Genomic DNA, 11,172 nt, shown 5'->3' with positions numbered 1-11,172 from the left:
ATAATATAAATCACCTGGAGGAGCAGGAACAGCCGGGGCAGACCCGGGCTGGCAGTTCCTCCCTGCTCCCAGGCAGTTCCTGGCTGCCCGAACGGGCTCTGGGTCGGTGCCGGTTCGGCGCCGGTCCCATCCCGGTTCGGTTCCGGCCCGGTGCCGGCGCTGTCCCGGTTCGGTGCCGGCCCGGTCCCGGCCCGGTCCCGGCCCGGTGCCGGCGCTGTCCCGGTTCGGTGCCGGCCCGGTTCCGGCGCCGCGCTGACCCGATTCCGCAGAGCCCCCGCCGCTCCGTGTTCTTCTTCCCGCCCGCCCCCGACCCGCTGCGCGGCCCCTTCGCCGTCCGCCTGGGCAAGTACAAGGCGCACTACTTCACCCAAGGTCAGCGCTCGCCTGCGGGGGCGGTTTTTGGGAATTTGGGATTTTAGGACGAGCTCCGGGAGCCCGGTGCGAGCTCGGCCGGGGTCCCGCAGGTTCCTTCCACAGCGACACGACCCCGGACCAGGCGTGCCACGGGCTGACCCCGCTGACGCCGCACCTGCCCCCGCTGCTCTTCGACCTGGAGGCGGATCCCGCGGAGAACTACGACCTGCTGCGGGGCCAGCCGGGCCCCGAGGCGCTGCAGGCGCTCAAGGACATCGCCGTGCTCAAGGACGTGCTCCAGCAGCGCCTGCACTTCGGCGACAGCCAGATGAGCAAGGGCCGGGACCCCTCGCTGCAGCCCTGCTGCTCCCCCGGCTGCAGCCCCAAGCCGTCCTGCTGCCGCTGCGCCCCGCAGTGACGCCCCGAAGCTGCCCCGGCCCCCCGGAACCCAGCTCGGCCTCGGGGCTGCCCCGCGGCTCGGGGAGCCCTTGGACTCGCAGGGAGATGGGGAGGAACGGGGGCACGGTGACCCCAAACGAGCAGGGCCCCGTGCTCCGTGTGGGATGTTCCAGGGGAGGACTTGGATAGGATCCTGATCCGTTCCAGGGTCCTGACCCGGTCCAGCCCCCGATTATCCCATCCCTGTTTTTCCCAGGAGGCTGAACTGGGCTGAAAATGTGGATAATGGGTGTGTGATTTTGGCCAGGGGAATGATTTTTTGCAGTAGCTGGGAGTGGGGCATGTCCGGGACCCCAGGGCAGTGGCACTGGCAGTGTGTCCCCTCTCACTTCCATGGACAAGGGCATCACTTCCAGGATAAAACGTGGTAAGGTGTTGTCACAGGATTTCCGTGTAAATCACTGCTTTGTCTTACACCTTTTCTAATTAATATTGCTGCAAATAATTGTTTGATTCCTTATCTCATGGCTGTTTGCACTAAATCGTTTTTAACCCCTGATCTTTGCCTTTTGTGGAAGGGGAAGGAGCATGGGTTTGCTTTTAGCATCACCACACCGGAGAATTCCATCCCTAAACCCGCACCAGGGGCAACACAACTTTAATCCAAGGATTAAATCAATTGGAGCATCCGTGGGGTGGGCTCAGGGCAGGAGCGTGGGCAGGGCACAGCAGCCCGGGGCTGAGCTGGCCCCTCAGCCACGGCCCCGGCGGGGGCTGCCGGAATCCTCTGAAGCCAGAACGGGATCTGCCGCCCCTCCTCTCACCCTGTCCTGTCCTTCAGGAGCTCCAGCACCTCCTGCAGCTTCCTGAGGAATCGTGTCAGGGTGTGTTTTGGGAAGGAAATGTCCATGACTGGTTCTGGCTCCGGCTCTGGCTCCGGTTCTGGCTCCGGTTCTGGTGGCTGCAGTTTTGGTGGCTGCAGTTTTGGTGGCTGTGGTTTTGGTGGCTGCGGTTCTGGTGGCTGCAGTTTTGGTGGCTGTGGTTTTGGTGGCTGTGGCTCTGGTGGCTGCAGTATTGGTGGCTCCGGCGAGTTCAGGGTGGCCTTTGGAGCTGGTGCCGGCCCTGTGGGGCTGGGGCCGGCGTGGGCACTGATCCAGGAGTGGAAGTGCTGGGTGGAGGTGAAGATGCCGGGCCTCTTGGCCCTGGTACAGCCCTTGCCCCAGCTGGCCAGTCCCACCAGCCCCTGACCCGTTCCAGGGTCCTGACCCGGTCCAGGATCCTGAACCATTCCAGGATCCTTACCCATTCCAGGATCCTGACCCGTTCCAGGGTCCTGAACCATTCCAGGATCCTGAACCATTCCAGGGTCCTGACCCGTTCCAGGGTCCTGACCCGGTCCAGGATCCTGAACCATTCCAGGATCCTTACCCATTCCAGGATCCTGACCCGTTCCAGGGTCCTGAACCATTCCAGGATCCTGAACCATTCCAGGGTCCTGACCCGTTCCAGGGTCCTGACCCGGTCCAGGATCCTGAACCATTCCAGGATCCTTACCCATTCCAGGATCCTGACCCGTTCCAGGGTCCTGAACCATTCCAGGATCCTGAACCATTCCAGGGTCCTGACCCGTTCCAGGGTCCTGACCCGGTCCAGGATCCTGAACCATTCCAGGATCCTTACCCATTCCAGGATCCTGACCCGTTCCAGGGTCCTTACCCATTCCAGGATCCTGACCCGTTCCAGGGTCCTGAACCATTCCAGGATCCTGAACCATTCCAGGGTCCTGACCCGTTCCAGGGTCCTGACCCGTTCCAGGATCCCCCGTTCCAGAATCCTGACCCGTTCCAGGATCCTGACCCATTCCAGGGTCCTGACCCCTTCCAGGATCCTGACCCGTTCCAGGATCATTCTCCAGACACTCCAGCACCTCCCCAGAGCCAGGACAGCTCCTGGGAGCTGCCATCCCGCTTGGCTGCAGTTTTGGTGGCTGTGGTTTTGGTGGCTGCGGTTCTGGTGGCTGCAGTTTTGGTGGCTGTGGTTTTGGTGGCTGTGGCTCTGGTGGCTGCAGTATTGGTGGCTCCGGCGAGTTCAGGGTGGCCTTTGGAGCTGGTGCCGGCCCTGTGGGGCTGGGGCCGGCGTGGGCACTGATCCAGGAGTGGAAGTGCTGGGTGGAGGTGAAGATGCCGGGCCTCTTGGCCCTGGTACAGCCCTTGCCCCAGCTGGCCAGTCCCACCAGCCAGAAGTTCTCCTTAACGTTGTCCTTGCAGACCAGGGGACCCCCGATGTCCCCCTGCGACAGGAGAGAGGGGTCAGGGCGGTGCCAGGGTTGGAGCCTCTCTCCCAGCCCCTGCCTGACCCACGTTCCCGGCTCTGCTGGAGCCTCCAGACCCTCGCTAGGAACAGGAGGGGGCTGGCTCAGGGTGGGCTCTGCAGGGAACGGGAGCTCTGGGACATCCACACCTGGGGCTGCCGGGAGCACGGGGTGGGCTCTGTGGGACAGTGCCAGCCTTGGGGACAAGGGGACACAGGGCAGGGACAGGGATGGGGAAGGGACACCCGTCAGTGCTGGGGACACGGGGCTGGGAGGGCACCGGGCCAGGCCCAGACAGAGCCAGGCCTTGCTGGGCTCAGGGTCCCCGTGCTGCTCTGGGGGTTCCATGGCTGGCTCAGGGTCCCCGTGCTGCTCTGGGGGTTCCATGGCTGGCTCAGGGTCCCCGTGCTGCTCTGGGGGTTCCATGGCTGGCTCAGGGTCCCCGTGCCCAGCCCCGGGCCCAGCCCCACCTGGCAGGTGTCGATGCCGCCCCGCGGGTACCCCGCGCACAGGTCCTGGGGGTGCACGGCCCCCCCGTACCAGCGGCTGCTGTTGCACAGCTGGACGTCGATGAGCCGCACCTTGGCCTCCTGCAGCACCAGGCGTGGGCTGGGGGCTGCGGGCACAGAGGGCACTGAGCGTGGCCCCGGGCAGACCCCGCGGGGCCGAGCCCAGGCCCGGGCCCGGCCGAGCCCCCGTGGAGCCCCCGGCCCGCCGTGTCCCTGCCCCCAGAGCCCGGGCGGGCACTGACCGCTGTCCGGGGTGGCTCTCCAGCCCGCGATGTAGCAGGTTTTCAGCTTGGGCACTGCCAGGGAGCTGTCGGGCACGCAGCCCAGCTGGATGTAGTCGCTGCACTCCACGGGCTGGTCCAGCTCCAGCAGCGCGATGTTGTTCCTGGCCGTGGGCTCGTCGTAGTACTGGTGCTTCAGGACCTGCTTGATCTGGAACACCTCGGCCTCGGCGCCCGGCTGGGCCAGATCCGTGGCACCGATCACCACCTTCCACTTGAGGACATCCCTGGAGGCCACGGAGAGTGACAGGGAGCAGTGATGGGGAGCAGTGACACAGCAGTGACAGGGAGCAGTGGCACAGCAGTGACACAGCAGTGACAGGGAGCAGTGACACAGCAGTGACAGGGAGCAGTGACAGGGAGCAGTGACAGGGAGCAGTGACACAGCAGTGACAGGGAGCAGTGACAGGGCTGGCACAGCCCAGCAGCTCCCAGCCCTCTGCTTCCCACAGCAGGGAACGGAGTCAGCAATGGAGCAGAACATGGTGGTGCAGCCTGGGGACCTGACCCTGCTGTGGGGACATCCCTGACATTGCTGGGGGAACAACCCTGGCCATGATGTGGGACATCTCTGACCCTGGCAAGAGGACATCCGTGCTGTGGGGACATTCCTGCTGTGGGGACATCCCTGATCCTACTGGGGGCACATCCCCGTCCCTGCTCGTCCTTACCCGGCCCCGATGAAGCAGCTGGCGGCCGTGAGGACCCAGCGGTGGCTGATGAGTGCCCCCGAGCACATGTGCCACGTGCCGTTGTCCCAGGTGACCTGGATGCTGGCGATGCCGGGCCAGGCCCCCGGGTTGACATCGAGGGTTGAGCTCTTGGCAGAATGCGAGGATCCATACTCAGGAATCGCTGAGGTCTCGTTCAAAACCATGGGCCAGAGCCCACAGGTGCCTCTGGAAGCACAAAGCCATCAGTGCCCCGCTCGGGGACAGCAGGGACAGGGACCCCGAGGGGCTCCTCTGTGCCCAGGCTGTGCCAGGGAAGCCCCCGAGTGTCCCCGAGCCCCCCGGGGCCACTGACCTGCAGGTGTCCCAGGTGGCCCCCAGGGGCCCGGCCAGGGCCAGCAGGACGAGCAGCCCCAGCAAAGCCATCGGTGCCAGCGCAGGTGGCAGAGCCAGAGCGGAGCTGTCACCTCTGGTGACACCCACGGCCCTGGCGCTGCCCACGGTGCCAGCGGGCCGGGGTGATGTCACAGAGGGGCCGGTTCCATGTGCGGGGCACGGTGCCCTCGGGTGGGGGCAGGGCAGCACAGAGCTGGAACCCGGCTGTGGTTTGGGCTGAGGGGACCCTCGGGACCCCACGGGAGCAGAGGGGATGTCCCAGATCCAGGGATCCCAGCTGGGACCGAGGGCACAGCAGGAGCTGGGATGGGTCCCACAGCCTCAGAGGCACGAGCTGGTGACAGAGGGGACACCCGGGGTGGCAGCAGCAGCAGCAGCTCAGGGTGGCACTTCCAGCAGCCCCACAGGAGCCCGGCATGGCAGCTCCAGCTGTCCCCGTTGCTGTCCCTCTCAAGGGCTTTTCCCGGGACTGGCACAGCCCAGGCTCTGCTGGGGAGCCTGGGCTGGAGAAGTTTCTCCCTCTCCCCACCTCCAGGCTGTGCTCTTTGGAGCAAAACCCACAGGAGGAATTCACCCCACACACCCTGCAGGGGGTTTGGCAGTCAGAGCTGGAATTTGAAGGGAAGGATTCAATAAATGCACGGAATGCAGAAAAATTGGCCATAAACCACAAAGTCAGAGCACAACCTCACACCCCGCGGGTGGCACAGGCCGGACCAGCCGTGGTGACAGCGCTGTTGAAGTGGCCCTGCTGCTCTGGTCCTCCTCCAGACATCCAGTTGGGTGGTTGTGTCCCCAATCCCCAAACCTTGAGGTGACATCCCCTAAAGTCCCAAATCCCCAAACCTTGAGGTGACACCCCCTAAAGTCCAGGCAGGAATGTCCAGTGGTGGTGGTTGTGTCCTCAATCCCCAAATCTTGAGGTGACATTGTCCAGTGATGGTGGTTGTGTCCCCAATCCGCAAACCTTGAGGTGACATCCCCTAAAGTCCCAAATCCCCAAACCTTGAGGTGACATCCCCTAAAGTCCCAAATCCCCAAATCTTGAGGTGACACCCCCTTAAAGTCCCCATTCCCCAAACCTTGAGATGACATCCCCTAAAGTCCCCATTCCCCAAACTTTGAGGTGACATCCCCTAAAGTCCCAAATCCCCAAACCTTGCGGTGACACCCCCTAAAGTCCCAAATCCCCAAACCTTGAGGTGACATCCCCTAAAGTCCCAAATCCCCAAACCTTGCGGTGACACCCCCTAAAGTCCCAAATCCCCAAACCTTGAAGTGACCCCCCCTAAAGTCCAGGCAGGAATGTCCAGTGGCTGTGTCCCCAATCCCCAAGCCTTGAGATGACATCCCCTAAAGTCCCCATTCCCCAAACCTTGAGGTGACACCCCCTAAAGTCCAGGCAGGAATGTCCAGCACCTCCCCAGGGCAAGGAGCTCCACAATGGGGCGATGGAGCCCCGTGAGTTATAGGGTATTTTTGGGATCCCTGGAGGTTGTTCTGCTGGACCCTTGAGTTCCTGCTGGCCCTTGAGCAGGGATGACCCCTCAGGGTGGGAGTTTTGACCCTGTCCCAGCCATCCTACGAGCTCCTCAGGAGGTGCTGGAGGTGCTGGAGAGCCAGGCTCACCCTCCCCTCCCTCCCTCCCTGGCCGCCCCTCATCCCCCCCAAACCATGAGCCAAAACCACCCTTTTTCCCCCAGATTGTCCCATCCTTGTTGTGCACAGAAGACTGAGCTGGACTGAAAATTAGGATAACTGGTAACAACTCTATTTCCAGAACTGAAGTTCATCACCGGGGTGGCCAAAACCACCCTTTTTCCCCCAGATTGTCCCATCCTTGTTGTGCACAGAAGACTGAGCTGGACTGAAAATTAGGATAACTGGTAACAACTCTATTTCCAGAACAAACTGAAGTTCATCACCGGGGTGAGGTAAGGGGGATAATGAGCAGGACAGAGCAGATCTGAGCACCGGGAGTGGCTTTGGCACAGCCGTGGCTCCAGCTGGGAATGGCTGTGGTCCCCTGCAGCCAGCCCTGGATCTGCTGCCCATCGTGCTCAATCCAGCTTGTCCCTCAGGTACTCCAGGAACTCCTGCAGGTTGGTGAACAACCTCAGCAGGATGGCTTTGGGGAAGGAAATTGTTATAAACTTAACCGGTTTTGGTGTTGGTTCTGGTTCTTCTTCCTCTTCGTCTTCTTCTGGTTCTGGTATCGGTTCCGGTTCTGGTATGGGGACCGGTATTGGTACCGGTTCCGGTTCTGATACGGGTTCTGGTTCTGGTTCCGGCTCTGGTGGCTCTTCCTCAATGATGAGGGTGGGTGGCTCCGGCTCGGGCGGCGGAGCCTCCGTTACCGACGGGACCAACCCCATCTGCATTTGGATCCAGGAGTGGAAGTGCTGGGTGGCGGTGAACACGCCGGGCCGCTTGTCCCCGGCACAGCCCTTGCCCCAGCTGGCCAGTCCCACCAGCCAGAAGTAGTCACCAGTGTTGTCCTTGCAGACCAGGGGAGCCCCGCTGTCCCCCTGTGACAGGAGAGAGGGGTCAGGGGCTGCTCCAGGGTCACAGCCACGCCCCGGGGTTATGGGGACAGGGAAGGGATTGGGGGACAAAGCACCGGGCCTTGGGGACAGGGGGACACTGGGGCAGGGACCCACAGATGGGGAGTGGCAGCCCTGGGACATGGGACAGGGATCCACGGATGGGAAAGGGAAGGACCACCCAGGGATAAAGGGCAGGGTGGGCCTTGCTGGGCTCAGGGTCCCCGTGCTGCTCTGGGGGTTCCATGGCTGGCTCAGGGTCCCCGTGCCCAGCCCCGGGCCCAGCCCCACCTGGCAGGTGTCGATGCCGCCCCGCGGGTACCCCGCGCACAGGTCCTGGGGGTGCACGGCCCCCCCGTACCAGCGGCTGCTGTTGCACAGCTGGACGTCGATGAGCCGCACCTTGGCCTCCTGCAGCACCAGGCGTGGGCTGGGGGCTGCGGGCACAGAGGGCACTGAGCACCGGGCACCTCCCCGGGCCCGGCCCAAGGCCAGGCTGTGCCCCTGTCCCTCTGTGTCCCTGCCCAGAGCTCCGGGCACGGCCCAGACCCGGCTCCTGCAGCTTTGGCCCCTGCCCTGGGCCAGCCCGGCCGTGTCCCTCTGGTCCCCAACTGGCCCTCAGGCCGGGCGGGCACTGACCGCTGTCCGGGGTGGCTCTCCAGCCCGCGATGTAGCAGGTTTTCAGCTTGGTCACTGCCAGGGAGCTCTCGGGCACACAGGCCAGCTGGATGTAGTCGCTGCACTCCACGGGCTGGTCCAGCTCCAGCAGCGCGATGTTTTTCCTCTCCGGGCCTTTGTTGTAGTGCCGGTGCTTCACGACCCTCCGGATGTGGCGCCGCTGGGCCCCTCCTTTGGGGACACCCTCGCCCCTCCTGTGGGGACACCCCTGTCCCTCCTGAGGGGACACCCCTGTCCCTGCTCGTCCTTACCCGGCCCTGGCGAAGCAGTGTGCCACCGTGAGCACCCACTGGGGGTGGATCAGTGCCCCCGAGCACATGTGCCACGTGCCGTTCTCCCAGGTGGCCTGGACGCTGACGATGCCAGGCCAGGTCCCTGAGGGGACACCGCGGCCTTTCTTATCAAAGGCAGTGCCATCGGAAGAGCCCAACGTTGTGTAGTCACCGTTAGAGCTGTCGTAGTCCTGGACCAGCGAGTTCCCCGTTGCTGTCCCTCTCAAGGGCTTTTCCCGGGACTGGCACAGCCCAGGCTCTGCTGGGGAGCCTGGGCTGGAGAAGTTTCTCCCTCTCCCCAACTCAGGCCCATCCTCCCCTCCCCGGCTCCCCCTCATCTCCCCCAAACCAGGCCCACCCCCACCCTTTTCCCCCCAGTTCTCCCATCCCTGTTTTTCCCCGGAGACTGCACTGGACACGGTGGCTAAGTGGGAACTGGAAGAACTCTAATTGAAGCACAAAGTGGGTTCCCCCTCGGGGCGGGCGCGGGGCTCAGCGTGGGCAGGGCACAGCAGCCCTGGGCACCGGGGCTGAGCTGGCCCCGCAGCCACGGCCCCGGCTGGGCCTGCTGGAATCCTCTGCAGCCAGAACGGGATCTGCTGCTCCTCCTGCTCAGCTTAATTTGTCCTTCAGGAACTCCAGGAACTTCTGCAGACTCGCGAAGAATGCCAGCAGGATGGACTTTGGGAATGAAATCGTTATGAAGGTCTCTGATTCCGGCTGCGGTGACGTCTCGATGACAGTCAGGGTCAGGGATGGGGTTGGGGACAGGATGGGGTTCGGGGCTCGCGTCGGGGCTGGCTCTGTCGGTGTGAGGCTTGGGTCTGCCGCCGCCTTTCCCATCTGGATCTGGATCCATTCACGGAAGTGCTGGGTGGAGGCGAACACCCCGGGCCTCTTCTCTCCAACACAGCCCTTGCCCCAGCTGGCCAGTCCCACCAGCCAGAAGTAGTCACCAACGTGGTCCTTGCACACGAGGGGACCCCCGATGTCCCCCTGCGACAGGAGAGAGGGGTCAGGGGCTGCTCCAGGGTCACAGCCACGCCCCGGGGTTATGGGGACACAGGATGGGATTTGGGGACATGGGGACACTGGGACGGGGACACACAGATGGGGAGTGACACAGGACGGGGATCCATGGATGGGAAAGGGAACAGGAGCCCCTGGACAGGGACACGGGGCTGGGGACAGGCAGGGAGCACTGACAGAGGTGGGAGTGGGGCTGGCCCGGCCTGGGCTAGGCCTGAGGGGCTGCAATGGTGGAAGGGGAAGGGAAGGGCAGCATGGAGGCACAGGAGAGGGATCTGGGGATTGGGAAAGGGCAGGACAGCCCTGGGACATGGGACAGTACAAGGACATGGGCATGGACAAGGGACATCAGTCAGTTGTGGGGCACCAGGGCTGGGAGGGCACCAGGCCAGGCCCAGACAGAGCCAGGCCTTGTTGGGCTCAGGGTCCCCGTGCTGGCTCTGGGGGTTCCATGGCTGGCTCAGGGTCCCCGTGCTGCTCTGGGGGTTCCATGGCTGGCTCAGGGTCCCCGTGCCCAGCCCCGGGCCCAGCCCCACCTGGCAGGTGTCGATGCCGCCCCGCGGGTACCCCGCGCACAGGTCCTGGGGGTGCACGGCCCCCCCGTACCAGCGGCTGCTGTTGCACAGCTGGACGTCGATGAGCCGCACCTTGGCCTCCTGCAGCACCAGGCGTGGGCTGGGGGCTGCGGGCACAGAGGGCACTGAGCGTGGCCCCGGGCAGACCCCGCGGGGCCGAGCCCAGGCCCGGGCCCGGCCGAGCCCCCGTGGAGCCCCCGGCCCGCCGTGTCCCTGCCCCCAGAGCCCGGGCGGGCACTGACCGCTGTCCGGGGTGGCTCTCCAGCCCGCGATGTAGCAGGTTTTCAGCTTGGGCACTGCCAGGGAGCTGTCGGGCACGCAGCCCAGCTGGATGTAGTCGCTGCACTCCACGGGCTGGTCCAGCTCCAGCAGCGCGATGTTGTTCCATGCCGTGGCAGCCACGTAGTTCTGGTGCTTCAGGAGCCTCTGGATGCGTCTCACCGCAGCCTCGGGGCCCGGCTGGGCCACATCCGCGGTCCCCATCACCACCTTGTAAATGGAGATGTCCCTGCGGAGAGGGGTGACACGGAGCAGAGGCATGGCATGTGGCAGCCCAGCAGCTGAACCTGTGGGGACACCCCTGTCCCTCCTGCGGGGACACCCCTGACCCTGCTGTGGGGACACCCCTGTCCCTCCTGCGGGGACATTCCTGACCCTGCTGGGGGCACATCCCTGTCCCTGCTCGTCCTTACCCAGACCTGAAGAAGCACTGGGCGACCGTGAGCACCCACTGGGGGTGGATCAGTGCCCCCGAGCACATGTGCCACGTGCCGTTCTCCAGGGTGGCCTGGACGCTGACAATGCCAGGCCAGGTCCCTGAGGGGACGCCGAGGCTATCCACGTTGAGGGAGGTGGCATCAGAAGAGCCCAAGGTTGCGTAGTCACCGTCGGAGGGGTCGTAGTTGGCAGACACGGAGCTGTGGTCGAAGGCCATGGGCCGCAGCCCGCAGGTGCCTCTGGAAGCACAAAGCCATCAGTGCCCCGCTCGGAGACAGCAGGGACAGGGACCCCGAGGGGCTCCTCTGTGCCCAGGCTGTGCCAGGGAAGCCCCCGAGTGTCCCCGAGCCCCCCGGGGCCACTGACCTGCAGGTGTCCCAGGTGGCCCCCAGGGGCCCGGCCAGGGCCAGCAGGACGAGCAGCCCCAGCAAAGCCAT

General features: G+C 64.4%; 4 protein-coding genes across 4 annotated transcripts in view; 1 reads left to right on the top strand and 3 right to left on the bottom strand.

Annotated features, from left to right (window-relative positions):
• ARSA (arylsulfatase A) overlaps window positions 1-972 on the top strand; it is an 11,242-nt gene extending 10,270 nt beyond the window's left edge. Inside the window, exons 6-7 of the mRNA XM_041401082.1 lie at window positions 270-372; window positions 465-972. Coding sequence (XP_041257016.1) covers window positions 270-372; window positions 465-772 — 411 coding nt within the window. The 3' untranslated portion in view covers window positions 773-972. The remainder of the gene's footprint in view (window positions 1-269; window positions 373-464) is intronic.
• A 601-nt stretch (window positions 973-1,573) lies between these two features.
• On the bottom strand, window positions 1,574-4,951 carry LOC121334178 (acrosin-like). The gene is made up of 6 exons (XM_041401081.1): window positions 4,881-4,951; window positions 4,526-4,753; window positions 3,816-4,081; window positions 3,535-3,680; window positions 2,867-3,043; window positions 1,574-1,996 (listed from the first exon to the last, which is right to left on the bottom strand). Exons 1-6 carry the CDS (start codon window positions 4,949-4,951, stop codon window positions 1,574-1,576), a joined length of 1,311 nt encoding a protein of 436 aa, XP_041257015.1.
• Window positions 4,952-6,981: 2,030 nt separating this feature from the next.
• On the bottom strand, window positions 6,982-8,727 carry LOC121334177 (acrosin-like). The gene is made up of 5 exons (XM_041401080.1): window positions 8,718-8,727; window positions 8,394-8,673; window positions 8,100-8,333; window positions 7,756-7,894; window positions 6,982-7,449 (listed from the first exon to the last, which is right to left on the bottom strand). Exons 1-5 carry the CDS (start codon window positions 8,725-8,727, stop codon window positions 6,982-6,984), a joined length of 1,131 nt encoding a protein of 376 aa, XP_041257014.1.
• Window positions 8,728-9,026: 299 nt separating this feature from the next.
• LOC121334176 (acrosin-like) lies at window positions 9,027-11,172 on the bottom strand. Its single transcript, XM_041401078.1, has 5 exons — window positions 11,102-11,172; window positions 10,711-10,974; window positions 10,261-10,526; window positions 9,980-10,125; window positions 9,027-9,410 (listed from the first exon to the last, which is right to left on the bottom strand). Exons 1-5 carry the CDS (start codon window positions 11,170-11,172, stop codon window positions 9,027-9,029), a joined length of 1,131 nt encoding a protein of 376 aa, XP_041257012.1.

Source organism: Onychostruthus taczanowskii, unplaced genomic scaffold, assembly GCF_017590055.1.
Source record: "Onychostruthus taczanowskii isolate IOZ18803 unplaced genomic scaffold, ASM1759005v1 scaffold184, whole genome shotgun sequence".
Lineage (NCBI taxonomy): Eukaryota > Metazoa > Chordata > Aves > Passeriformes > Passeridae > Onychostruthus > Onychostruthus taczanowskii.
This window is presented reverse-complemented; position numbering and strand designations above follow the sequence as displayed.

Bases quoted from the DNA above. Each gene is read 5' to 3' on its own strand.
- LOC121334178 (XM_041401081.1), bottom strand. From the start codon at position 4,951: ATGGCTTTGCTGGGGCTGCTCGTCCTGCTGGCCCTGGCCGGGCCCCTG. The intron at 4,754-4,880 runs GTCAGTGGCCCC...TTGTGCTTCCAG, and splicing joins GCCACCTGGGACACCTGCAG to AGGCACCTGTGGGCTCTGGC. The intron at 3,044-3,534 runs GTGGGGCTGGGC...CTCCTGTCGCAG, and splicing joins GCGGCATCGACACCTGCCAG to GGGGACATCGGGGGTCCCCT.
- LOC121334177 (XM_041401080.1), bottom strand. The intron at 8,334-8,393 runs GTAAGGACGAGC...TCCCCACAGGAG, and splicing joins CACTGCTTCGCCAGGGCCGG to GGGCGAGGGTGTCCCCAAAG. The intron at 7,895-8,099 runs GTGCCCGCCCGG...CGCAGCCCCCAG, and splicing joins GCCACCCCGGACAGCGGTCA to CCCACGCCTGGTGCTGCAGG.
- LOC121334176 (XM_041401078.1), bottom strand. From the start codon at position 11,172: ATGGCTTTGCTGGGGCTGCTCGTCCTGCTGGCCCTGGCCGGGCCCCTG. The intron at 10,975-11,101 runs GTCAGTGGCCCC...TTGTGCTTCCAG, and splicing joins GCCACCTGGGACACCTGCAG to AGGCACCTGCGGGCTGCGGC. The intron at 10,126-10,260 runs GTCAGTGCCCGC...CTGTGCCCGCAG, and splicing joins GAGAGCCACCCCGGACAGCG to CCCCCAGCCCACGCCTGGTG.